The sequence below is a fragment of the Lontra canadensis genome, unplaced genomic scaffold, assembly GCF_010015895.1.
Source record: "Lontra canadensis isolate GAN:19392208 unplaced genomic scaffold, GSC_riverotter_1.0 scaffold28, whole genome shotgun sequence".
NCBI lineage: Eukaryota > Metazoa > Chordata > Mammalia > Carnivora > Mustelidae > Lontra > Lontra canadensis.
The window spans coordinates 1,950,955-1,976,216 of record NW_022631022.1 but is presented as its reverse complement, the minus strand read 5'-3'; the positions used below and the strand labels follow the sequence as shown (position 1 = coordinate 1,976,216).

The 25,262-nt window shown below is 40.9% G+C and overlaps 1 protein-coding gene across 1 annotated transcript in view; it reads left to right on the top strand.

The window, feature by feature from the left end:
- IQCH (IQ motif containing H) overlaps positions 1-25,262 on the top strand; it is a 186,976-nt gene that overhangs the window by 19,858 nt on the left and 141,856 nt on the right. Inside the window, exon 5 of the mRNA XM_032864629.1 lies at positions 10,376-10,492. Within this exon, the coding sequence (XP_032720520.1) occupies positions 10,376-10,492 (117 nt within the window). The remainder of the gene's footprint in view (positions 1-10,375; positions 10,493-25,262) is intronic.

The following is a 25,262-nucleotide window of genomic DNA, read 5'->3' as shown; positions in this document are numbered from 1 at the left end:
TGAAACCATATAACTTCTAGAAGAAACCAGGCAAGTAATCTCTTTGACATCAACCTTAGCAATATTTTCCTAGATATGTCCCCTAGGCAAGGGAAACAAAAGCAGAAATAAGCTATTTGGATTACACCAGAATAAAAACCTTTTGCACAGCAAAGGAAACCATCAACAAAACACTAAGGCAACCTACTGAATGGGAAAAGATATTTGCAAATGGTAAGATGTTAATATCCAAAATATATAAAGAACTAAACACTAAAAAAAATGGGCATTTCATAAAAACATTTAAAAATGGGCAGAGTGCTTGAATAGTCATTTTATCAAAGAAGACATAGAGATGACCAGCAACACATGCAGAAATGATCAACATCACTCATCATCAGGGAAATGCAAATCAAAACCACAATGAGATATCACCTTACACTATCAGAACGGCTAGAATCAAAAAGATAAGAAACAACCAGTGTTGGTGAGGATGTGGAAGAAAGGGAAGCCTGGTACACTGTTGGTGGGAATGTATATTGGTACAGCCTCTGTGGAAGGCTCTATGGAGTTTCCTCAAACAATTAAAAATAGAACTACCATATGATCTAGTAATTCCACTATTGGGTATTTACCTAAAGAAAATGACAACACTCATTCAAAAAGATACATGCCTCCCTATGTTTATTGCAACATTATTTATAATAGCCAAGATATGTAAACAGCCCAAGTGTCCACTGATAGATGAATGGATAAAGAAAAATGGACACACACACACACACACACACACACACACACAGTGGAATATTACTCATTCCTAAACAAGAATGAGATCGTGCCATTTGTGACAACATAGATGGACCTCGAGGGCATTATGCCAAGTGAAATAAGTCAGACAGAGAAAGGCAGATACTGTATAATTTCACTCACATGTGGAAACTAAAAAACCAAACAACTGAACAAATACCAGACTTTTAAATAGAGAGAATAAACTGGTGGTTGCCACAGGGGAGGGGGATGGGTGAAATAGATTAAGAGAAGATTAAGTAGTACAAACTTGCAGTTATAAAAAGTAAATAAGTCGGGGTGCCTGGGTTAGGTAAGCACCTGCATTTGGCTGAGGTCATGAGCCCAGGATCCTGGGATGGAGCCCTGCATCGGGCTCCCGGCTCAGCGGGAAGTCGCTCATCCCTCTCTCTCCCTGCCCCCTGCTCATGCTTTCTCTCTCCCCTTCTCTCCAATAAAATCTTAAAAAAAAAAAAAAGTAAATAAGTCACAGAGATGAAAAGTACAGTGTAGGAAATAGAGTTAGTAATACTGTAGAAAAAGAATTGTTAATTTTCTTTTATCTTCAAAAAAGCCATATCGTGATAACTTTTTTCACAGTGTACCTTTGTTCTACATCAACACCTGCTCAACCACTCTTTGGGGCTCCTTGGACTATAGGCACATCTGTACTTGTAACAGATAAGAAAGGATTGGAAATAAAAACAACAAAGGAGGAAGTGGAGGGAAGAAGAGAAGGAGAAAAAATTTATAGGCCAAGAGAGTACTTGATTTTCTTGTTATATCTGGCAAGCTAATTCCTACACTGTTTAGAGCAAAGGGCCTACTTATAAGCATGGTACAGCTGGTATGTCTGTGGAGCAGGGAAGATAAACACATCCCATTGCTTGAGAACTATTCCCTTTATTAATCCCGTAAAACAGATGCCTTAGCAGTCAAACAAACTTAGAAAAAAATACTGTGATCTAATACAATGCAGCCATGTGTCTGAGAAGGCTCTGATTTTGTGAATTTGGATCGAATTGAGAAAGTGATTTTCAAACTTTGATCAAAATGAAAGTTTTGAGGACTTTGGACATTATGAGGAATCTTATGGTGAGAGATGAAAGCAGGAAAAAGAGCAGGTAAGGGCTGCTTCCCAGACTATTGCTGTGAGTCTTGCCTTACTGAGTGGTGGGTGGCAGGTTTTGCCCAGGAGACGATAGAGCAGAGCAGGCAAAAGAGAGCGCCACAATAAGTGAACCATTGTGAATTCTTTCTTCTCCCAAGAGCAGTGACTTTTAAAAAAATATTGCCTGTGGCTTTTTATTGAAATGTTTTAAAATACAGACTTAATGACATTTCACCCCTCAATGCTTTAACATGCATCTTTAAAAATGTGCACATTTCAGGGGCACCTGGGTGGCTCAGTGGGTTAAAGCCTCTGCCTTCCGCTCAGGTCATGATCTCAGGGTCCTGGGATTGAGCCTGGCATCGTGCTTTCTGCTCAGCAGGGAGCCTGCTTCCCTTCCTCTCTCTCTGCCTGCCTCTCTGCCTACTTGTGATCTCTGTCAAATAAATAAATAATCTTTTTTAAAAAATGTGCACATTACGTCTTGCCCACAATAACATTATCATACCTAAAAAAATGAACAATAATTCGTGAATATAACAAATACTGTGATCAAATTTCCCCAATTGATCCTCAAATGACTTTTACTGATCCTTTATCCAAACCCGGATCTGCTTATATTCATTGCATTTGATTATTTTATTTCTTAAGGCTCTAATAATCCAAAGCAGGAAGGCTCAGTTCAATTCATTTCTATAATTGGTGTCCAGCCTAAAGTAGGCTCTGAAGAGAGGACAACATCATGGTTAGACGTATGGGTTCACAGCCTGGCTCCGCCACGTCCTATCTGTTCCTTGGCGAGTCACTTAACCTCTGTCTGTGCCTCAGTTCCTCGTCTGCAAAATGGGCATAAGGATAGCCCCTACCCCAGAGAGCTGCTGTAAGGATAAATGAATTAACATAGGTAAATGTTTATAACAGTGCCCCATATGTGCCTGAGTGTTAATTCTTATTATTTGCTGATGAATACTTGTCAACCTTAATTATGTACTCACTGTGTACCAGACATTTTAGGCATCAGCCAAATCTCTGCTCTCATGGAATTTACATTCTAGTTGGGGTCAGGCAGTCATTTGGGGAAAAATAAATGATTTGCAAAGTAAATATATAGTATGTTATTTGGTGAGAGAAACGGGGAAGGAACCTAGGGGCGTTGGATGGTCTCCCTTGAAAAGTAACACTTGAGCAGAAATCTGAGGGTATGTCTTTGGCTATTTGGAGGAAGAGCATTTCAGGTAGAGGAAACACAAAACATAAAGACCCTATCTTAGAAGTACAAGTGATGTGGAAATGTTGGGGTTTGGAGCAAATAGTCAAGAGAGAATTCTCAAGACATCTTCGGGGCAAAGAGGTGGTTTTATTAAAACTAGGGACAGCACCTGTGGGCAGAAAGAGCTGCGCTGGGATTGTGAGGGGTGGCCCATTATATATTTTCAAGTTGGGAGGGGGTTAGGGGTAGCATAAGTCTTAAAGGAATTTTGGAAGCAAGGTTTCCAGGACCTTGAGGGGCTAGTTGTTTTTAGGAAAAGGTCATTTATTACTGTCTAGTAAAACCTTAGTCATGACCCTTCAGATGTATATCAGTGGGCCATATGCTTGGAAGATGATTGCTAACATGGATCTTGGGTGGTAGAGATAAAGGAAGTTTCCAAAGGAAAGTTTACATGTTAATGGAGGCTTACAGGATCCTGGAGGTCAGGCTAAGTTAAGCTAAGATTGCCTTTTGCCCTTAGCAAAGTGTCCTAGAGGAAGGTCACTCTTTCTTTCTCAAGGACTTGTCAATGGGTTGTAGGCAGTAAGAAATTTTAATTTTTCTGGAGGGGACTATGCAGGGGAAGGGAAGTAGGAAAAGTGGGAAGAGGCCAGATGTTGTAGACCATTGTGAGGACTTCCAGATGCTCTCTGAGTGAGGTGGGAAGCCACTGGGGTCTTTTCCTGCTATGAGGTAGAAGGGGAAGAGCAGCAGCGCAGGCACCATTCAGGAGCCTGTGTGGGCCATGTTGATGAGATCCTAGCTCATCCTCACAATGCCTGGGGGGAAGGAATTATCAACCCTCTTTCATAGATAAGGAAATAGAAGGTGGGAGATGATTCTAAAAAACAAAGTGACAGCAGAACTGGGATTCAAACGCAGGTGTGTTTGACCTCAAAGTTCTGGCTTTCCTTCCCATTATTAAAAAAATATAAAAAAACTTAAGCTCCCTTCCTGTGTTTATCACAGAGAAATTTAAGACCAAAAAAAAAAAAAAAAAAGGCAAAACAGCAGGACAAACTCCTGATTTGGTTCACAGATGGCCCTAACTATCCCCAGAATTATCCTCAGCTATGTCCTTCCAAACTTTCCCAGAGAAACTTCTCAATCAATGTACCTGATTAAAGTGACCTTTTTCACTTTCTGATTTGTTGCAACAATGTTAATGTAGCAATTATGAAGCCACATTAGAATTATTTATAATACATTAGGATACCTGAACATATGCAATACTGTTTTACTGTAACTGGTTAGTATTCAATTGGTTTACACATACATTTTTAAAGAGGTTTATACCTTACAGTGTACAAAAGCTATAGGTAATGGGACAGAAGATTAAGCATGGTATTTGGGGCTATTTCTATCAAAAATAGGCATCAAAAATGGGCCCTTAGGACTGTATCTTCTAAGAATATTTTTTCTATGGGAAGATTCAATTAGCTACATATTTATGACTCATGGCACCTTCTCCAAAAACTTGTTACTAATTGTAATTGTGAAGACTCCCCAAATTTTATTTTATGGTATCCCATGGTTCAGTGACATTTCAAAGGTGGCGTTCCAAATTTCTCTTGCGTTGCTCCATGGCTTACCAGGAAATACTAACTTCTGGGCACACAGAAGACCCATCATTCCCCGACCGCCAACTCATGAGGGTAGTTTGTAGTGAAGGGAGGGAAGCCGGAGAATTAGCAATTGGCCCATGTGCCACAAAAATTGGACAGAATGTTACCTTTGGCACACACTACTGCTGTCCTCTGATGACTGTGTCACTGTGGCATACAGTAATGAGAACACACACACAAAAATGCCCTTCATCACTGGTAAGCTATTTCCTCAAATATTTTAATTTTAACGGTTCTGTGTGCTGGGTGGTAGACACATGAATCTCTGTGCTAGAGGAAGCTCAGAGTCTGTAGTCACAGTGCCATCAGAGACGTTTAGGAAAATACTCTGGTAGGGTTGGAGTGTGGTGTATGCCGAATGCCTGGGCTTTGTTATAACCAGTCAATACATCATCTTTCCAGTCTGTTTCGAGTACAGTTGTCTCTGACCTCTGTGCCCTAGTCTGCCAGCTCACATAGTGTGTTCTTGCAGGAATTCTTCTAGACTTTAAGGACCTGCACTGACTGCTCATTCTTTCACTATTTGTCACTTTCGCCTGATTGTCTTTTCCCTCCTTAGCTAGGTTAGGTTGAGGGCTTGTGACAGAAATTTTTACGAAAGAAATTGTTTCTTGAATGGACTCAAAAATATAGAAGGAAATCCATGTAAGCAACATCCGACTTGAAGAGTTACCATAATTTTACAATCCTTTTGTCGCTTCCCTCCACATTTTTTGGTGCAGTCTTTTGAAGCAAATCCCAGACATCATATCATTTTACCCATAAGCACTTCAGATAAGGACTTAAAAAAAAAACATAACTATTATCACATCTAACACATTTAACAATGCATTAATACTATAGTTCCCAGGCTGTGTTCCGTTTCCCCCAATTGTCTTAAAGTTGTTGTTCTAATGTTTGAATTAGGATGTAGACAAGGTCCACACAGGGCATTTGCATCTCATTTTATCTACGACATTTCCCCCTCATTTAAAAAAATGCCACTTACTGGCTAAAGAAACCAGGTCACTGGTCAGATAGGTTTCTCTTCACTGTTTGAATTTGGCTGATTGCAATCTCATGGTGTCATTTTATGTTTTCCTCTGTCCCTAGTATTTCTTGTAAACTGGTGGTTTTATTGAGAAGCTTGACCAGATTCAGGTAGCATCTTTTGGGGAGAAATAGGTCAGAGGTGGTGCTCTGTACTTCCCCTTATCGGATATCAGGAAGCAATTTCTTTTTCTCCTCTAAAGATGTTAAGATTGATCAGTGGGTCTGAGTATTACTGGCTCAATCTACCCTTTATAAAATTCCCCTAGTGGTATTAGAGACCACTGAGGTTTGCCTAAATACATTATTTCTTTAGGGATTGCAAAGCAGTGTTATTACAATTCACCCTTCCTTCTGCATTTATTGGCTTCTACGAAGAACTGTCCCTTCCTGACTGTTCAGTGCACCTGAAAAATAGATTTTTCAGGAAAAGCAGGATCAATGCTTGATTCTTTTCCTTTATCTACTTTCAAATTCATGTGTCAATTTTGTCAAGTAGGTTTCCTCGCAAGAAGGGGAAACATTAAGAACTCACGGGTTTTTATATATTTGAAGTGTTTCAATCCATTACAGTCATTATGTTTTGGCCAGTAAGCTCCTGAGTACTGCTTTGTCATTGCAAGATACTTACTGGACATTGGTCATTTCCCTCACGAACAACCCTGTGAAGGTAGGTATTATTATCCAGCTTTGGAAATGAGAAATCTAGATCACGTGGCTTGAACCACGGTTTGAAGTCTATTGTTCTTTCCATTAAATATAATAATGGTTGAAAGAATCAGAGCATTCAAGGTGACTGGATTCTTCTCTTTTTCTTTCTTTCTTTTTTTTTTTTTTTCTGGTTTTAAGATTAAACAGCAGAGGGTGTCTGGGTGGCTCAGTGGGTTAAAGCCTCTGCCTTCGGCTCAGATCATGATCTCGGGGTCCTGGGATCAAGCCCTGCTTCGGGCTCTCTGCTCAGCAGGGAGCCTGTTTCCCCCTCCCTCTCTCTCTGCCTGCCTCTCTGCCTACTTGTGATCTCTGTCTGTCAAATAAATAAAATCTTTAAAAAAAAAAAAAGATTAAACAGCAGAGGTCTTTAACCAGTGGGAATAGGATATTAAGCAATATACACTTTAGAAGACATTACTTGGGGCAAACACTGTTGAGAATAATGTTATGCTGATAATACCGTAACTTAGTAAATAGCCCGTCTCAACTTCGTTTGTGAAGCATTTCAATTTTGATTACTCTGTGTGGGATCTACTGCTCAGACGTAGGTCATTTTATGGTCTGCCCATGTCTGGGGAGCTGGTATGACACGCTGCCTAGTGTTTTTAATTCAGAACTTCTTCAAAAAGAAACCTTAGCCTCTTATGTTTAAACCCTCGTTTTAATAGCATAAGCTATTTCCTTCTTAGATAGCTTTGTGGGCACAGTAATAAAATAAATACCACAGAATCACTGATGAGATGAAAATTGAGCTCCCTGCTTCTGTGCGGCCATGTAGGTAAAACAGTAATTGGCTCTGATAATAACTTTCGTTCTTACAAGCCAAAGTCTAAATGAGAGTCACATTTGATATATCCGCTTGTAATTACTATCAAAAGGAGAGAATTCCAAGTTTGGATGGTTTAGTGACTCAAGATAGATTAAATAAATGGCGGCCTTTCCTTGATCGATTCAAGAAAAATTTCTGAAATTATTTTTAATATTTATCTTGCTGTTGGTAGAAATTACCTTCTGGGGTTCGCTCTTCTGCTTAACGGAATGATTAATTTCATTTTTCTTTTTTAAACTGACAAGCGTTTTTCTTGAAAGGATCTTATTACTGGGTCTGATAATGCAGCTCAGGCTTTTAAGTATTTTCCTAAACAGTTCTATAGGTGGTCTGTGAGACAAATTAAAATTAGGAGTGTAGTTGGTAGTGATTTACACCAAAGCTGTTTGATACATTAATATTATTCAAAGGTGGTCTCTTTTATATGTTTTTAAAAGGGAAACTTAATCATGTGTTATTATTATTTTGGTATATACATGTTTTGGTGCCAAAATAGTAAATATTAGAACATTAATCATTTTAAAGGATCTCTCCTATTGCTTTTAGAAGCCAACTAACACATAATTGAAATTACAACCTGTCATTCCTTTGGGATTTCTATTTACATTTGGATTCCCATCTATAAAGTTCTATGCCCAGTGCCACAGAAATATAACAATGAGCAGAGAACTGGATTTTGATGCCACTTTTAACAATGATTCTGTACTTGATAATTTCCTCCCTACACCCGTACCATAGCCACACAAAGTTGATGGAGCATAATAAAACTAAGAAAACTGCTATGGTCCACCAAGCCAATGATCCCAGAATTAAAAAGTTTTAACAAAGCTTAGACATGATAGATGAAGCTATTACCATCGGTTGTATCCAGGGCTCACATTTAAAAAGCACTCTAATTACAGAAACCACACCCAGTCAATATAATACATATTAGCAATTTCCTAATCCTTGGTGGGGTGTAAATTATTCTGAAAGTTTAATTAAGAAGGAAAAAATTATGTTCAGGTATTAATTTCCATAAAAGAGGCATTCAGTTTCCACGCAAAAGCCCCGGAGTGGTGCTGTGAGTGTGGGTTCCCCGCAGAAGGAAAGCCATTTATAATTAGACACGACGTTGCTTTTGCAACCCCACATACCTCCAGGAGAAGGAAACAGATATGCTTTCTTTGCAACCTATCCTGCACCGGTTAAATAAAGTGGACAGCTGAATGCCGTTATTTAGAGATTTGGCTTAAAAACTGCTATTAAAAAAAACACACACAAAAGGGAGGTTTGGGGCCTGTGTTAGGAAATAAATTATCTGGACAGCACACATCCCATAGGTATCTTTGTAGACTTCCCCTTCACTCTGACCTTAGGCACAGCCCTGTTCATGAACGCTTATCATCAAAGAAATAGCTGGATCCTGAACTAATCTTGCCAGTGTCTATGACCATTTTAACTGTTGCACCACATCACCCCCAGAACTAAGACACTCAATTGAAAGGAAAAAAAAAAAATTTTAATTGCTCACAACACCTCCTTTCTAAAAAGTCACAAAGGCCTCGTATTTTAGGATTCCATTTATATGAAATGCCCAGAAAGTGCACATCTAAGAGAGAGAAAGTAGACTAGCACTTGCCAAGGGCTGGAAGGAGGGGCAAACAGGGAGTGATTGTTAATGGGTGTGAGGTTTCTTTTGGGGGTGATGAAAATGTTCTTTTTTAAGATTTTATTTATTTGACAGAGAGAGACACAGTGAGAGAGGGTAACACAAGCAGGGGGAGTGGGAGAGGGAGAAACAGGCCTCCCATCAAGCAGGGAGTCGGATGCAGGGCTCGATCCCAGGACCCAGGGATCATGACCTCAGCCGAGGGCAGACGCTTAACGACTAAGCCACCCAGACACCCCAATGAAAATGTTCTGAAATTAGGGATGATGGTTGCACAACTTTGTGAATATGCTAAAAACCACTGACTTACATACTTCTAAAGGTGTAAATTTTATGGAATGTGAATTATATCACAATAAAAAGTCACAAGACCTCAGAAAAGGTTGTAATGTCATATTCCTTAAGTGTCAACTTACCTTTTAGCCTGAAATCATAGAATACCCAAGCCGCGGAGGGTGTGTGTGTGTGTGTGTGTGTGTGTGTGTGTGGCGGGGCGGGGGTGCGGGGGGAGAGGGGGCTTGGTGTGTGTGTGGGTGGGGGAGGTGGGTTGGGGTGGGAGGGGTGGAGTTTAGAGGGTGGGCCTAAGGTGAGTAGTTCTTCAAGAGACCCTCAATTGCTGTGTTTGGCAAGTAAAGAAACTTACTTTCAAAAAAGGAAAGTGACTTACCCAAGGTAACATGCAGGCAGTCCAGGGGAGGTCAAGTTTGGAACCCAGCTAGGTCTCTCCCCTTTTCCACCACCACTGTGCTGTCTTCTCTGGTGGTTTATAGTTAGGTATCTCAGCAGTAACTAATTTGAATTCTTTAAAATGAGAAACACATGGTTCAAATGACATGCTTTTACATTTTTTTCTAATGACAGCACACATTTTTCCTAGAGACAGCAAAATCTCTGTGAAGAAGTAAATAAACATGTTGTGGTGAATTCACCACGTCCAAAATGAGATTCACCTGTAAATGTCCCTCGAGGAAAATGGCCACATTAACAGACCAAGGGAGCCCTCTACCTGTGTGTTTGTAGTATAGATTTCATTGGCAAAATCCTTGACCTGGAAAGCTAAAAATGAATCGAGACCAGGTATTCTGGTCCTTTGTCTACCTTAGTTGGCTTCTGGTATTATTTGGGAGGAAATGAGTGGTGTCCAAGGATATATTTTTATGAACAATAGGATACATGGAGGAAAATCTACACAAAGTTCTTTTTCTATGAATAAAAGAGACCAATTAGCAGCCTAAATAAAACCAAATATATATAGGTACATATATATAATTTTTGCCTTAAGAACTATATTGTTATATTATATAATTATTTTCAAAAAACTTCACACTCCTTTGAGGATATAAAATGTTAGTAAGCACTTTTGTTCATTCAGCATGAAAGTTTCATTGTTTCTTTGTTTCAGCGAAAGATAGGGTTGAATGTAAAAATCATGCAGGATCCTGAGAACGTCCACCACAGAACTGCTGTAAATGCAAACTATGGGATCAGTTTGCCATATATTAATCAGAGAAAAGCGTGTGTAAGTAATGACTTATTTTAATGAGCTCTTAATTATTTTTAAGAATCAAAAGCCATATATTTTATAAGCTACAATGTAGATTTTAAGCAAAGATTTTGATCCTTAGGATTTTGGGGAGATGAAATGGAGTGGCTTTCATTCCGTTTATAATTACAAATGATTAAAAACATGTTAACCTATTTTTTTTAAAGATCTATTTGTAGCTCGTTTAAATTTCTGTTTTATCTGATATTCCTAAATAATCGGTATCATAATTTTAACAAGGATGAAATAATTCAACAACAAAAAGAATGAAGGAGAAATTTTAAATATTTTATTTCTTAGATAGTGGGGTTACCGCTAGAAAAAGCAAAAGAAAACAGTGGCACGGTAATCGGCTCCAATGCACATGACCACCCGGTACACAAAATTTAAGAATATTATTCTAAACCTGAAGCAAGCATGGAATCATTCTTTATGTGAGCAAAATGATGGGAAGGAAGAATGATCAAATGGAGACTGGCATTAAGTGATCTCAGAGTCTGTGCCTGTATTTGCCAGTGACTGGCTGCTAAGTGTCCGAAAGCAAGGACTGTACTGTTTTATGGGGTTTTCTTAGGAGACTTAACAGGAGTGCTTCATTTTAATTGAGAAATTATTTGCCTTGCGATTATTTTTAATACTGAAAACAACCACTGAGAGGACACCTATACATTGGTAAATACATTTTTAACCTTCAGTTTCTCTCAAAAGCTCTTAAATGTATGGTTTGGGGAGATCAAAACTAAAAAAAAAACAAGATGAATTTTAGAATTAAATTGCAAAACTCTTTCTAACCAGAATAGTCTCTTGGATTAATCCTCTAAATTTCCCACACAGACATTTTCATCTGCCTACTTCATTTGTGTAACCCTGAAATATATATTTTACTTTCTTTCTATGTGCTTTATGTTATTCTAACAGGTTTGGCTTAAGTGCACTTTATCATAGAAATACTTCTATAGCCTAAGAAATAACCAGAAAGTTAGATATTTTTATTCCTGCTGAAACTTTATTTAAAATGTCACTATGAATAATGTGAAAGGGTTTTTATCTGCTTCCCATGAGCCCAAAGCCCTTGAAATAAAAATATTATTTCTCTGGCTGCACAGACAGAAGCAGATTTCTCTTTTGTTGTTGTTGGTTTCCCGCTTCAATCTAGAATTAATATTGGCTTAGCTGGCGGAGTGCTGGGGCTTTGTAGCCCGAGGTAACCACTGCATTTTCCGCAAACTTTTCCTGATGAGTATCAAAGCTTAAAAAGGCACGCCTCTAGATTTAGAGAGGATTATGCTTGGCTTTAATGAATGGGAGTGAAGATTCAGACATAAATAGGAATTTGAATTTATATCCAAAATCTGGGACAGAACCTTAGTCACTTGTTATATTCTTTTTTCTAATTCCCAAGAGGATGAGTGCTTTGGTTATTGTGCTCATGTACTTCAAACACAGAGGGTTTAGGAAAGCACTTGGCTTTGCATGATACATAGATAATATACACCCATTTATTGTATTAAAGATCCTTTTTCCCATTAAACTTGACTCCATGAAAATCTACACCAGAGCGCTTTAAAACGTATGGACATTAGATACATTTTCCTCAAGCTATTAGCATTTCAATCAAAAGGGTTGGCCCCATCAGTTCATCATATACATAGGACGGTAGTCCCTGAAAGTCAGTATTTTTCATTTTGGATTTATAAAATGGAATCACTGTGCCAAAAGTCCCGTTCGAGAAATATTTGGGTGTTGGTTTTAAACAATCATGTAGAGATTTTGGAAACAGATACAGCTGTGATTTACTACTTATAAAAATGTTTCTGAAATCACTTCCCCAAACTGAAGCAATGTGTCTAGCGCTGTGATGTATAGTTAATTAGAAAAGCAGCATCAAGGCTAATCGCTTTTTAGAACTACTCTAAACACTCAGAGGGGATTATGATTTGGCTGCCGAGGGCCATGTGTTTCCTTCCTTCTTATGAAACTTGAACAGCTTGTCAAAAGCCTATAAATAATCTTCGACATTTTTGACAGAGCAGATTTGAATATGTAGCTGATCTACATGATTAGTTCCTAGAAACTGATATTTTCTCCATTTTATGAAGAGGTATGTTCTTCCTAATCATAAGGGGTCGTGTAGAGGTTTTACAACGTTGAAAGCACGTATACCCCAGACACACACACACACACACACCCCCATATATGCCTTCAGAATTGTATATCCTGTAACTATATGTAAAATCAATTTACCAAAAAGTACTAAAAGTGAAACTCACTGATGATTTTTTCCAATATCTTAAGTCTGAAAAATTATACAACAACAACAACAACTCTCTAACAGGTTTTAGAGTAGAGCCTCACAAGCACGGGGACACAAGGAGAAATCTCTGATACATCAGCTTCACACTTTCTCACTGCCGTCTAGTTCCAGTTAGATTTTCTGAAGCAACGCATTCGAAGATCTATAGAAAATTTGACTTTGATTTATTTCGTTTAAATAAAAAGGGTTTCTTACGAGGCTTGAAACATGTATCTGTTAGCATGAATTTTAAAAGAACAATTATGAATGCATAACAAAATAGCCAAACAAAACATTGCTTTGAATCACTGCACAAATAACTCTGATTATAACTGTTATGACCTAGAAAAGAATCATAAAACCATTTTTCTTGTTGGCAACCTAGGAGTTGCTGTAGAATTATACCAGTCCTTTGGTCCCACTTTCCAAATAAATAAATATATAATGCAATGTAAACTTAGAATCTTTTATTTATTCATGAGGTTGAATTTAATACTATTATGATTTCTCGATTTTATGAGTCATACGTTATGCGGTGTTTTTCACTAACTTAGTTGGGTAGCAACCACACTTCACAAATCATAGTTTCATTCTTTACTGTTTCACTTGGGGTGTACACAGTCATCTCTCTGGTGAAAGTACGTTCGTTTCTGGGATGATAAAGTAATGAAAAGTAAGGCAGTTGTGTTCGTGTCAAATGATTAGAAGCAGCCCCAGAAGAAAGGGGGAGGGTCGGGCGGGGGGGTGGGGGGTGGGGGGAAAGAAGGACGATTTCAAAACATGATTGTGTTTTAAGCCCCATGCATATGGCCACAATTACAGTCACAACGTAATTTGGCGATGGGAGCAGAATTAGATTTAAACAAATTGATGTTACACTGCAGTAATTCAGAATGAGCTTGTTGCATTTATAAACCATAACAAGAAGCAGAGTGAATTAATAAACCCTTCTTGTCACTAAAAATAAAAAAGGGAATAATTGCTGAGATGGAGTTAACAGATGACTATAGTCAGCATCCTTTCAGCCTAGATATGGGAAAGTGAAGGTCACCCCCATCTCGGATGACAAAGAGGGAACATTTTGTTGGTAAACAAATTAATCTTTTGAAAGGTCGCCATTTGTTTTAAGTTTTCCTCCCGTTCTTGTCATCTGGAATCAGAGATTGACTGTCATTTCACTAGGCAGGGGTGCAGTTGAAGCAGACAAAGCTGGTTCTGTACGTATCAGCATTCCTTGACAAAACTCGGTGCCTGATTGCGATGCCATGGGCTGCTGGTTTACAGCTGTCTCCGGACAAGAACGGAGGCCCACCCCTGAATTCCAATAAGAGGGCCCGCCTATTCTGCCTGCTGCAAGTTGACCCTCTGCCCACAAGTAAAATGTATTGTAGTTCAAGCCAGCAATTATCTCCTTTACTTCCTTCTGTGCTGCTTCTGTTCCTTTTTTCCAAAAACAGATGTGGGTATTCGCTCAAGTTCCGCATCTCCTCTTTCTCACACCTGCCGGGTCAGAATTTTGACAGAGGGAGAGTCTGAGGGAGCCAGCAGACAACAGTCAGATGGAATTTCTTGGAGAGCAGTTTAAAAAGAAAATGTGGGTTTTCCAGGAAACGTGGAGTCAGCATCTTGGTCCCCCTTCCTTTTCCCAGGAGCATTTGGTAAATTAAATTAGTGGAACAAAAGGAAAATTGCTTTAAAGACATTCAGAAATGCCATATTTATGACACACAGTCATTACCCAAGCATGGTGACGGCATGCACAGACAGCATCCCCACTTCTGTCGCGAAAGAGAGCTCTCTCGTCGGGTCGCTTGGAAAGAGTTTTCCAGAAATCAAGGACTTCTCGTGCTCCTCCTGATTCCTCAGATGTACACCACTGATACGGCAGTGGTGGTGCCCGTGGACGGGGTGGCGTATCGCCTTTCTAGGTGGCTGCTCTTTAGAACTTCAGTTCTGCCTGGGTTTTGAGTCCTGGAAAAGCTGGAGAAAGTGATGAGACGATTGTCATTGGCTGCCGTCAGGGCTCTCTCACAAAAGCCCAGTAGGACTCCGGGAGCCGGAAGAGGCTATTAGAGGCTATGCCCTCATCCGATAACAGATGCAAAACAATCCAGTGATAGGGAGTTTCAGGACTTCTTGAGAATGTGTTGCCTGAGTTTCTGTGTTGGGATGCTCATGCCTTCCCAGACCCTTCAACCCTATGCTGAACTCCCAGCGCTCGCCAGCTCTCAGTCAGACTAGACTGCCCGGTGTGACTCCTGCCGGATGAGGGACCTCCCAGAAACAGCCTACGTTGTTTCATGTGCAAAAGCTCCATATTAAGAGTATCTTATAAGATTGTATTGGGGCTTAGGGGCGCCTGGGTGGCTCAGTGGGGTAAGCCTCTGCCTTCGGCTCAGGTCATGATCCCAGGGTCCTGGGATCGAGCCCCGCATCGGGCTCTCTGCTCAGCGGGGAACCTGCTTCCCCCTCTCTCTCTGTCTGCCTTTCTGCCTACTTGTGATCTCTCTCTGATAAATAAATAAAATCTTTAAGAAAAAAAAAGATTGTATTGGGATTTAGAGGAGAGAATTCAATGCACTTAGCAAAGGTCCTGGTACAAATAAGGGCTCTGAAAATATTAGTTGTGACTAGTGGCGGTTTTCCTGATCGTACTGTGCCATGTTTTATATTGTCATTTAAAACTTAAGTTACTGGAGGGGTTGAGGGAGAGAGCCAAAATATTGCTGAAATACTTTCCAAGGGTTCTGTTTAGTATTTCCTATCATGATGCCTTCTTTCCCACACTAGTATGAGGGCAGGGACCTTGCTGTCTGTTCTGTTTGCCTGTTTTTCAGAACCTTCCCTGCCCCAAGCAGTGTTTTGCACTTAATAGGTACACAGGAGAGGACTGGTCTGTCTCCTCCTGTGTACAGTCTCTGGTTGAAACTAAGTGACCTGATGCTGAATCCAAAAGTGAAGAAATTATGTGACTGGCCGCGGTCACCCTGTTGCATAGGGCTTCCTCCCACTAGGCCATCTGAGCAAGTTTTCCTAGTGAAACAGCCTCACTCCTGGATTCCTGCCACAGTCTTACCACCAACTAGTTGTTTCTAAGAGCAGGTGATGCCACCTTGCTCATTCCCATCTTCCAGGGTTATAAAATGGGGAGGCTGGGCTGGAGGTGGTCTGGTAAGGTGGGAAGCATGTGGTGTTGAGTGAGTCAGTTTGGGTCCTATCTGCCATCTTCCAGCTATGCAACCCCGGGCAAGAAAATGCAATCTCAAGTCCTCAGTTTCCTCTTCTGCAGAGTCAGGATAGTGGTGCCCGTTAGGCAAGGGGGTTCTGGGAATCACAGATAACATAACATTGCTGGCACACCATAGGTACCTAATAAGGCTCCTGGCTTTGGGGAAAATGAGTTAATATTCGAAATCTCATACTTCCTCCGCCTTCTCCACACCCGTGCTCCTGGGGAAGGATCTGATTTGGTTCCTTTCACACTTGTATAAATGAGGAATAAGGCTTAATGCTCTTGTTTTCAAACTGTTATGGAGAACTCCGGTGAGTTTCAGGGAGACTGCAAACATTTAGTTCATATTTAATTTTTTGATAAGTATTTGAACCATTTTCAAGTGTAGTAAAGAAAACACAGACATATTTAGGTTTCAGTATGCAGTACATACTAGATATCATCAGTGGGTTAGTTTGTGCAGTCAGGTTAATTCCGTGCATGCGTGGGCGACACACACAAGCACATTTGAATTCCCTAGAGAGGTGTTTTTTTTTTTATTAGATAGGGTGTATCTTTGTACTAGTCATATTTTGAAATTCAGATCTGCTCATATACACTCCCATAATAATCACACAAATAAGCAAAGGTTAAGTCAGCAGATACGCGTCAAGGTCTTAAAGCAGTGCCTTGCCCCTACTAAGCATTCCGCGGGTGTCAGCTCTACAACACGTGTGGGCCACCGTGCACGCAGGGCCGGGCGCGTTCTCTGGAGCTCCCATTGGGCAGCATAACAGCCAATGGTACAATTACAATAATAAATGTTACCTGGTGAGAATACAGCATTATGGATCGTCTCATTGCTCATTTTATTTTATTTATTTTTTCTTTTTTTAAACAAATACGCATTGATGTTGTAATTGCCTTAGTCATGGGACAAGTCTCATTAGCCAAAGGACTTGGTCTTTTTTTTTTTTTAAGATTTTATTTATTTGACAGAGAGATCACAAGTAGGCAGAGAGGCAGGCAGAGAGAGAGGGGGAAGCAGGCTCCCTGCTGAGATTAGAGCCTGATGCTGGGCTCGATCCCAGGACCCTGAGATCATGACCCGAGCTGAAGGCAGCGGCTTAACCCACTGAACCACCCAGGAGCCCCTCATTGCTCATTTTAGGTTTGGGTTGGTTCTCACCTGGTTGGAGATGAGCTGTACGATCCTCATCTGGCAATGTGCGGCCGCTGTGTGACTTTGCTTACAGCCGTACCTGAAACATGGGCATTAAAGCATCCCCTTAAAATCTGGACTCAAAACGCAAAATGAAATTAGATTGTTTTGCAGTTGAGTGACTATCTGAAAGAGAAGGGTGCTGAGGTACCGGAGAAGACATTTCAATGAGGCATGATGGAACGTCTTACAATGTTACAGGACACATTTGAAAAATACTGCCAGTCATTCGACCCCTCTAAGAAGAAGAGCCCTTGCCAAACTGTGCCAGACCCTGTGCTAAGTGCTTTAAGTACACTCTCATATTTAACCCTTATAAAACAGATGCTGTTTTCATAACCGTTTTGCACATGAGGAAACTGAGACTAAGATTACACTATTCGCCTAAGGTTATGAAGTAGGTAAGGGGAGTTAGGATTCAAAGTATTTATGAAATCTACTGGAAAAATCTCCCTAAATGAAGTACCCACCAACTAATCCTTAATCACTAAGGAATACGAACAGTTTTTAGATATCGTTAGCGATTCCATTTTGAAACAAAAAATTCCTACTATCCTTTAAAGCTCCTGGACCATTTTAATTGAGGGAACTCCGAAGATTATAAACACCATAACAAATTGTTAGCTCTTTGAAATTCCTTACCCACTGACATCAGAATGCTCTCCATCTTGTGCATGTAAGGAAAAAAAAATAAAGAAATAAATCGTATGCCGAGATGGATGCAAGATGGTGGTTATTATCTGTAACTCTTGATTTCATCATTTGCCTTCATTAAGACAACCTCGTTGTTTCCAGTGTTGATTTGCATGTAATATATATGCTTATTTGTGTATATAATTCAACATGTAGAATTACACTAAGGTCTTATAAAACTTGCATTTATTTACATATCGGCATTCTATTCAAGGTTGCATTTGAAAAAAAATAGCTTCTACTCCTGAAAATAAATTTTAAAATCTTTTGGCATAGAGTATTACTTCTCCCATGGGTTTTTGTTTTTTAACAAGAGGAAATCCTCTATTTAATTAAACCAAAGGAGTTAGACTCTATTAAGGGATTTCAAGCATGAGTGGACATGGAGAAGGGGGATTTGGGGATGCAGGAAGAGAGACTTTCACTGCCCTGGAACCATCATCCCAGGTCAGCAGCCACCTGCTAGCCAGCTAGCCTTGCTCCCTGGTGTGATCCGATGCCTTTGCACTTTGTGATTTGGGTTTTGGGCTTGAGTTTTGGTAACTAGGAGGCTATGTTTCTAACCTCATAATTGCACTTTGAGGAGCCAAAAATTCTGTAGATGGTGGAGCCTGAGTCAGTTCTATGATAGTGTTAGGGCATCAGGGGTCCATGACTAGAACTGTATTTCAGTATACTTGGTTGCCAATGTATATCATTTCATGCATTATGAAAATATTATTCTAAGAGTAGGTGTCTCCAGACTCCCAAAGGGGTCCATGACCCACCCCACAAATTAGAACTCCCTGTAAGATTTCCTTCACTTTCCCACAAATATCCAGTGTGGAGCAAAGTATGTATCAGAACAGAGAAGTATCCTAAAAACTCTGCATTCTTTATGGATTAAAAACTCACTTCTCTTAGTGTATGGTACAGGAAACCTACCATGGATATATTTAGACGCCACTGCAGATTTTCATAAGAATTGCATCTTCATGAGTGAAAATATAAACCTCCTGCTTCCCTCTAACCACTGTGGCTTTTCCATCGTAAGGAGGAAAATGGAACTGCTACATGAGAGGTAATGCTTGCATGATTATAGTAGCATTCTATTTAGAACGAAGCAAAGGAAAGATACTATAGCAAGTGGCATAGTAACATTAGCCACAAGAGAAATGGGCCTAATAGAATTGTTTTTATCATGGCCCAGGTTAATTATCCACTGAGAGGTACTTGAGATGAATAAATACAATTGCTGTGTTCTCCAATATTCTAACCCATTGTACCTTAAACTGTACTTGAATTCAAGTATACATTCCTAGCCTTTAAAAACCTCATTGGTAGAACAGAAGTAAGTACCCACAGACTAGAGTAATTCACCCTATACTTTCTTTAAAAGCATCTTCTCGGAATCAAAATGTGTAATATAAGCCCAGAAGATATTTATTTGGAGGAGATCCTTCTCATTAGGCTGTAACATTGAGACAATATGCCACCAAAACATCCAATTTATATAGTCTTTGATTTCCATCTCTATCTGCAATGATAGCCTGGATAAATCTGTTTATGGTTGGCAACCATGAGGTCTGAAGTAGCTGTGAGCTTGTCAATGGAAAGAACCAGAGCCCAAGAGGAGACTTGGAGGACGTGGGTACGAATAGAGCCCCACCGCTGCTGTCATAGCCTTGTGGTCATGGGAACATCATTCAGTCTCTAAGGACTGAGATGTCCCATCTGTATCCTGAGAAGACAAATTGGTTTGTTCACAGACATCGTCAGGGCCACAGCTCTGATTCTGGGACTCCCAGATTAATGCTGCATTGGCGCCTTCAGGAACTGCCAGCCTCTGGCACAGAGTAATGATAACTGCAGCTGCCTCCGGGGCAGAGGTAGGGAGCATGAGACAAGATAGGCCTTGGAGGAGCTGGCAGGCGTGGCTGAGAGAAGAGGGGAAGCTCTTCTGGAAGCACCAGAAGCTATAGAAGCTAAACAAGCAAAGATAGAGGTGGAGAAGAAGGAGTAACAGAAGGTGGCTTGGAGCTTTGCCTAACCAACTTGAGTTTTTATAAAAGGAAGAGAGCAAAAGATGTGGCTGGATGGGTAAGGCCAACTGATGGCTGGCCTTGAATGGGCTACTGAAATCTAATTGTGTGATCTCAGCTTAGATCCTAAAAAGAAGGGCTGAAGGCAGGTTCTGAAATTAGATCACTTCTCCAGATGCTCTCACCGAATGGCAGCTTTAGAATTCTCCAGAACGATCCCTTTCCCTTGATGTCCTCATTGCTTATTAAACTATTCCCTCTCTCTGTGGCAATAAAGATTTCTTGAATAGCATTATCTAGCAGTATCTCTTGAACTTGTTCAATGCTCCTGAAAAGGCCTATTCCTACTTCTGCAGGAAGCCCTGACCATTTCCATGCAGCTCTGTCCCTGTCATACGAATGGCCACCCAGAGCTGCCAGTCCCCCACTGAATAGTCCCCACTGCTCCCGAGGACTCTACTAGAACCCCATCCTTAATCCGCACGTCTCACCTCTCCCTCCAGCGTTAGTTCAAAACAGGGTCTAGGGCAAGATTGGTGGAGGCAGGAGAGCAGGTAGAGCACAGGGGTGAATGGCTCCTCGCAAATGCTGTCTGCCATCCCCCCAACTCCACCCTGCACCCCTTCTCCACACTCTCCCTTCCTTATTGCTAGTTACCAGCATCAACACTGGACAGTGTGAGGTGCCCCCAATCTCACCCACTTCCTAACTCGCTGTGGTCCCAACTGCTTATGCAAAGAAATAGCCCAGGGAACTATCTGCATCCAAGTGTTTTCTAAAATATGGGTGTGTTTCCCGACTTCTCTAAGCTAACCAGGAAAAAAAAAGGGGGGGGGAGTGGTATTCAGGGGCTAGGCTTTTGTCTTCCTAGGTTTGCTCTTTTGCAAGAAGTAAAAACCTTAAGAACAGGTCCAAAGTGCTCTTCTCCTTAGAACAGGAGTCACAAAAATCAGTCTGCTGGGGCTGGCAGGTGACCCCCAGTCTATACCTGCGTCGCAGGGCAGCAGTTTGCAGCTTTGAGAACCCAGGAGTGCTCCTGATTTGGTGCAACCCAGGGTATGACCCTCAACTTCACAGTGAGAGATCTCATTCTGTCAGACCTGGATCCATCTCTTGGACGCAGCTGTGAGAGACTGACATATAAACTGGAATGGCACCGTTCTTATTCTAAGGAGAGCTGTAATGGGCGGACAAGCCTGAATGTTCCAGTCGCCCGATCTGGGGAGAGCATTGTTTCCTTCTTAAAAGGCGACACGGAAGGCCCCGTTAGAAGGCTGCTCGGTGAACACGGAAACTGACTGAGGATAATTAGTTGGACGAGCCTCACGGTGAGCAGTACCACACGTCCATAGTCTGATGCATCCATCTGTGAAGCTACTTCTGCCAAAGGGATATGAATACCTCCTCGCGGAGTGCTTTATGGACGCTGAGAAATTCTGACTCTCCGTTTCAAGTTTTTATAATAAATAGCTACGATCTGCTTGAACTTGACTCTGTGCATTATGTTGCACTGCCCTGAGCTTCTTATATCCGTGCCCACATCAGCCAGTGGAGTGAGTGATAGGACTCCCATCTTACTGGTAAACTGAGGCATAGAGAAATTACGTCTCTTGCTTCAGTCGTGCGATTAGTGAGTGGGACCACCCAGATTGAAATCCAGGTCTATCCAGTATTGCAGCCTATGTTCTTAACCACTGCCTTCCTTTTTACTAATTTCCTACTATAAAAGGGAATTCTACCTCCAGTTGGCTCCCAGTTTGGTAACACTAGTTACATGACCTTCCTATCGGGGGCCTGAGTCTTTCAAAGCAATTTAGGCACAGAGCTTACCGCACCGATCGTGACTCATCTTGTTAGTCTAAGGCTCGGAGTTGGGGATAGGAGTGGGGGGACACATCTCATTGCCACTACTCTTTCTTCCTATCTGAATCACTATAAATACACAGAGCAGGAGAGAGACCCCGGCTGGAAGAAATCAGAAGCATGAGGAGGAGGCATCAGGAGGAGAAAGAGAAAGACAAGAGAGGTGGGAAGGAACCAATAATGCAAGGGATCCTTGGGGATTTCTGGGTGACATACCCTGCTTCCCTGTCTCCCAGGGAGAGCTCAGGTGTGGTATTTAGTGCTGGACACTTTGTCAAGCCACTGAGGCCACTTAGAGCAAAGGAATTCTCCTTTCCACATGCCAGGCTGGTGAGAGAGGCCCAGATGTGGCCAGTGGTTAGGTTCAGTTGTACTAATATCTCATGTGACCTAACCACTTTGTTCAATGTGTTCTAAAGAAAATTCTCTTCTGAGTTTCAAAATACTGTTTTCCATTTCTAACCCCCTCAAAAGGGGCTGATCCTCGTAGAACGTTATCAGGAGACACTGTAAAGTGAAAACAGGCATTGATGCAAGAGAGGTAGCTGACTGTCAAGAAAACATTATCCCAACCTCCTCTTGTTGACCCACTTAAAGATTAGATACTTAATATTGGATTCATTTAATATCTCCCCCCGACACACATAATTTAGTGGGGGGAAAGGATTCTTTCTGCCAAGAATTTTTAAAACTGCAACCCTCTCATTGTGGAATTATCATCTTATCTAAAACATTGAAATCCCAAGGGAAGATGCTGCCATTTTCCCACAGTTGTGGGTTTATTATTCCATTTACCCACAGCTTCAAGTGTAGGACCTAAACCTCCATAGAAGGGAAGATCATTCCCCCCACAAGTTCCCAATTTCTAATCTTGAACACTTTCAGGACACCTCGCTGTGCTTTAGCTCTGGGCTGCATCTTAAGCTGAAATGTATTACCTGCCCAGGACACTGCCTTTTAAGTAATAGCCAGCATTTCTGAGTGCTTCTCCATGCTGGGCATGATGGAAGTACAATATACACAGTTTAGCTCACGTAATCTTCACAATAACCCTATGAGTTAAATATGATTACCACTTCCATTTTATATTTGGGGAAACAGAGGCAAAATGCCTGAATAACTTGCCCAAAGTCACACAGCTGTAAGTCCAAGAGTCATAATTCAAACTCAGCCAGTCTGTCTACGGTACCCCCAGGTAGCATTGAAGATGATGAGTTTGACCTACACCTGAGGAGTAGATCTGGGACCCAGCCCAAAACTGCTCCCTTGATGACGAAGGAATTTGCTGGAGAAATTTCTCTGCCCTAGTCTGGGAATAGAAGTATAAGATCAGACTACTTAGTAAGAGGCTATATTACCTCAGGGATTAGGACAAGAAGGGGAGCTGGTACTCTCCTGCCCAGGCCCAGGCTTATTAAGATAGAATTGACAAATAATATTGTTGTAAGTTTAAGGGGTCCAGTTTGATGGTTTGATACACGTATATACTTTATTCTGAAATGGTATCGTCCATCACCTCACATAATTACCTCTTCTCTGTATGTGTTGTGAGAACATTTAAGATCTACTCTCAGGGTGCCTGGGTGGCTCAGTTGGTCGAGCGTCTGCCTTTGGCTCAGGTCATGATCCTGGGGTCCTGGGATAGCGCCTGGAGTCAGGTTCCCCATTCGTCAGGGAGTCTGCTTCTACCTCTCCTTTTGTTCCTCCCTGCCCCCACCTCAATCGTACTGTCTCTTTCAAATAAATAAAATGTTAAAAAAAAAAAAACCCTACTCTCTAGAGCTGGTACTTTTAAAGATGGAAACTTACTTCAATTAAACTGTAAAATCCTTTGAGGACAGGGAACGTATCACCAACAGCAAACATGGTGCCATGTCTCATAAGAACCCAACATAAACGTATTGTTGCTTGTTGCAAATGTGGTTAATGACTTTGAATAACAACCTGATAAAGACCTGTATCATTGAGTTAGGCTGTGTCAAGTTAATTTAAATAATGAAATACCATGTACCTCATTTCGCTACATTTGTAGAGCACTCCTCTTTTTTGGCCATAAAAAATACATCCCTAGATCTCTTCAGGGAGAATTTATTTCCCCTTCCCTACATCATTGCATGCTTTTAAAGCTTGACACACTAGGCCTTGAATTTACTGAGCCACATCAAAGAACAGTTGAATAAATAAAAAGATGTATCATATTCCAGAAAAGGATAAATGATTATAATAAGAATGCCAGTTGTTTCCAAATTAATATTTATATCTAATGTAATTTCAATCAAGATTCTTATGGGTTTTATTTGGTCTATGTGGAATATTAATTCTCTTCAACTTGCCAGTGTTCATCATCTCGAAAAATAAATGGGCAAAAGCTTCAGGTTTTTTTTTTTTCTAAAGAAGATTAATGAAGGTAAATTTTCCAGACAACTTGCTAAAACATATGATAACATTAACATAATTATAATAGTATCCTATGGGTAGAAAAATTGACAGATCAATGGGATTAAAAAAGGGGCGCTCTGCTCAGCAGGGAGCCTGCTTCCCTTCCTCTCTCTCTGCCTGCCTCTCTGCCTATCTGTGATCTCTGTCTGTCAAATAAATAAATAAAATATTAAAAAAATATGTGGCTTACTCAGAATTTGGGCCTATATTTACTTTTGACAGTCTGTTTCAGAGTCTAGGAAAATTATCCCAAAAGAAATGATGAAAAGGACAGGGTCTTACACACACACACACACACACACACACACACACACACAGACTACCAAGATGACAAAATACTATTCCCTAAAAATCAGTTTCTCTACTAATGAATAATGAATTTTTTAAACGGGCTGGATTTGTATATGGGGTGAATACCATCCTTGACTTAAGCCAAAATACTTGAATTGGACGTGCTCCTTCCTAGCGTGCTCTCAGGTTTGCCTGGCGTCTCTCCGGCAGAGTTTACTGATACAGCATCGAAATTATGGCAAAGCCCTGCGGAGTCGTTGAAGTGAAAGTCTCAATACTGCTCAGGAAGGGATGCCAAATTAAATAAAGAGAGCCCCCAGGAGTTCTGCAGCTGCGTGCCAACCCAGCTGCCGGTATGAGGCAAATGAGGACCAAACTCCCTCTCACTTGTGACCCTTGCCGGTATTTAAACAACAACGCCTGGAGACTGGCACAGTATTCTAGTCTAAGGCGATGAATCGCCAGTACAAAAATAATTATAAGACGTGATAAACCCATCCACAAAGTCTTTCTTTGGTTTTCACTGAAAGGGCCACCACTTAAACTCACTTCCTCTCATGGGCCCCCAGTGAAGGCGGAGACCACTGATTCAATCTAAGTATCAGTTTGAAATACACAGCCCTAAGTTTACAGAAGAAGAACGGCAGAGAACCCAGAGGTCTCCGGTTGCGGTCTTTTCATATCTTGTGACAATGTTTGAGTGGTGGTGTGGT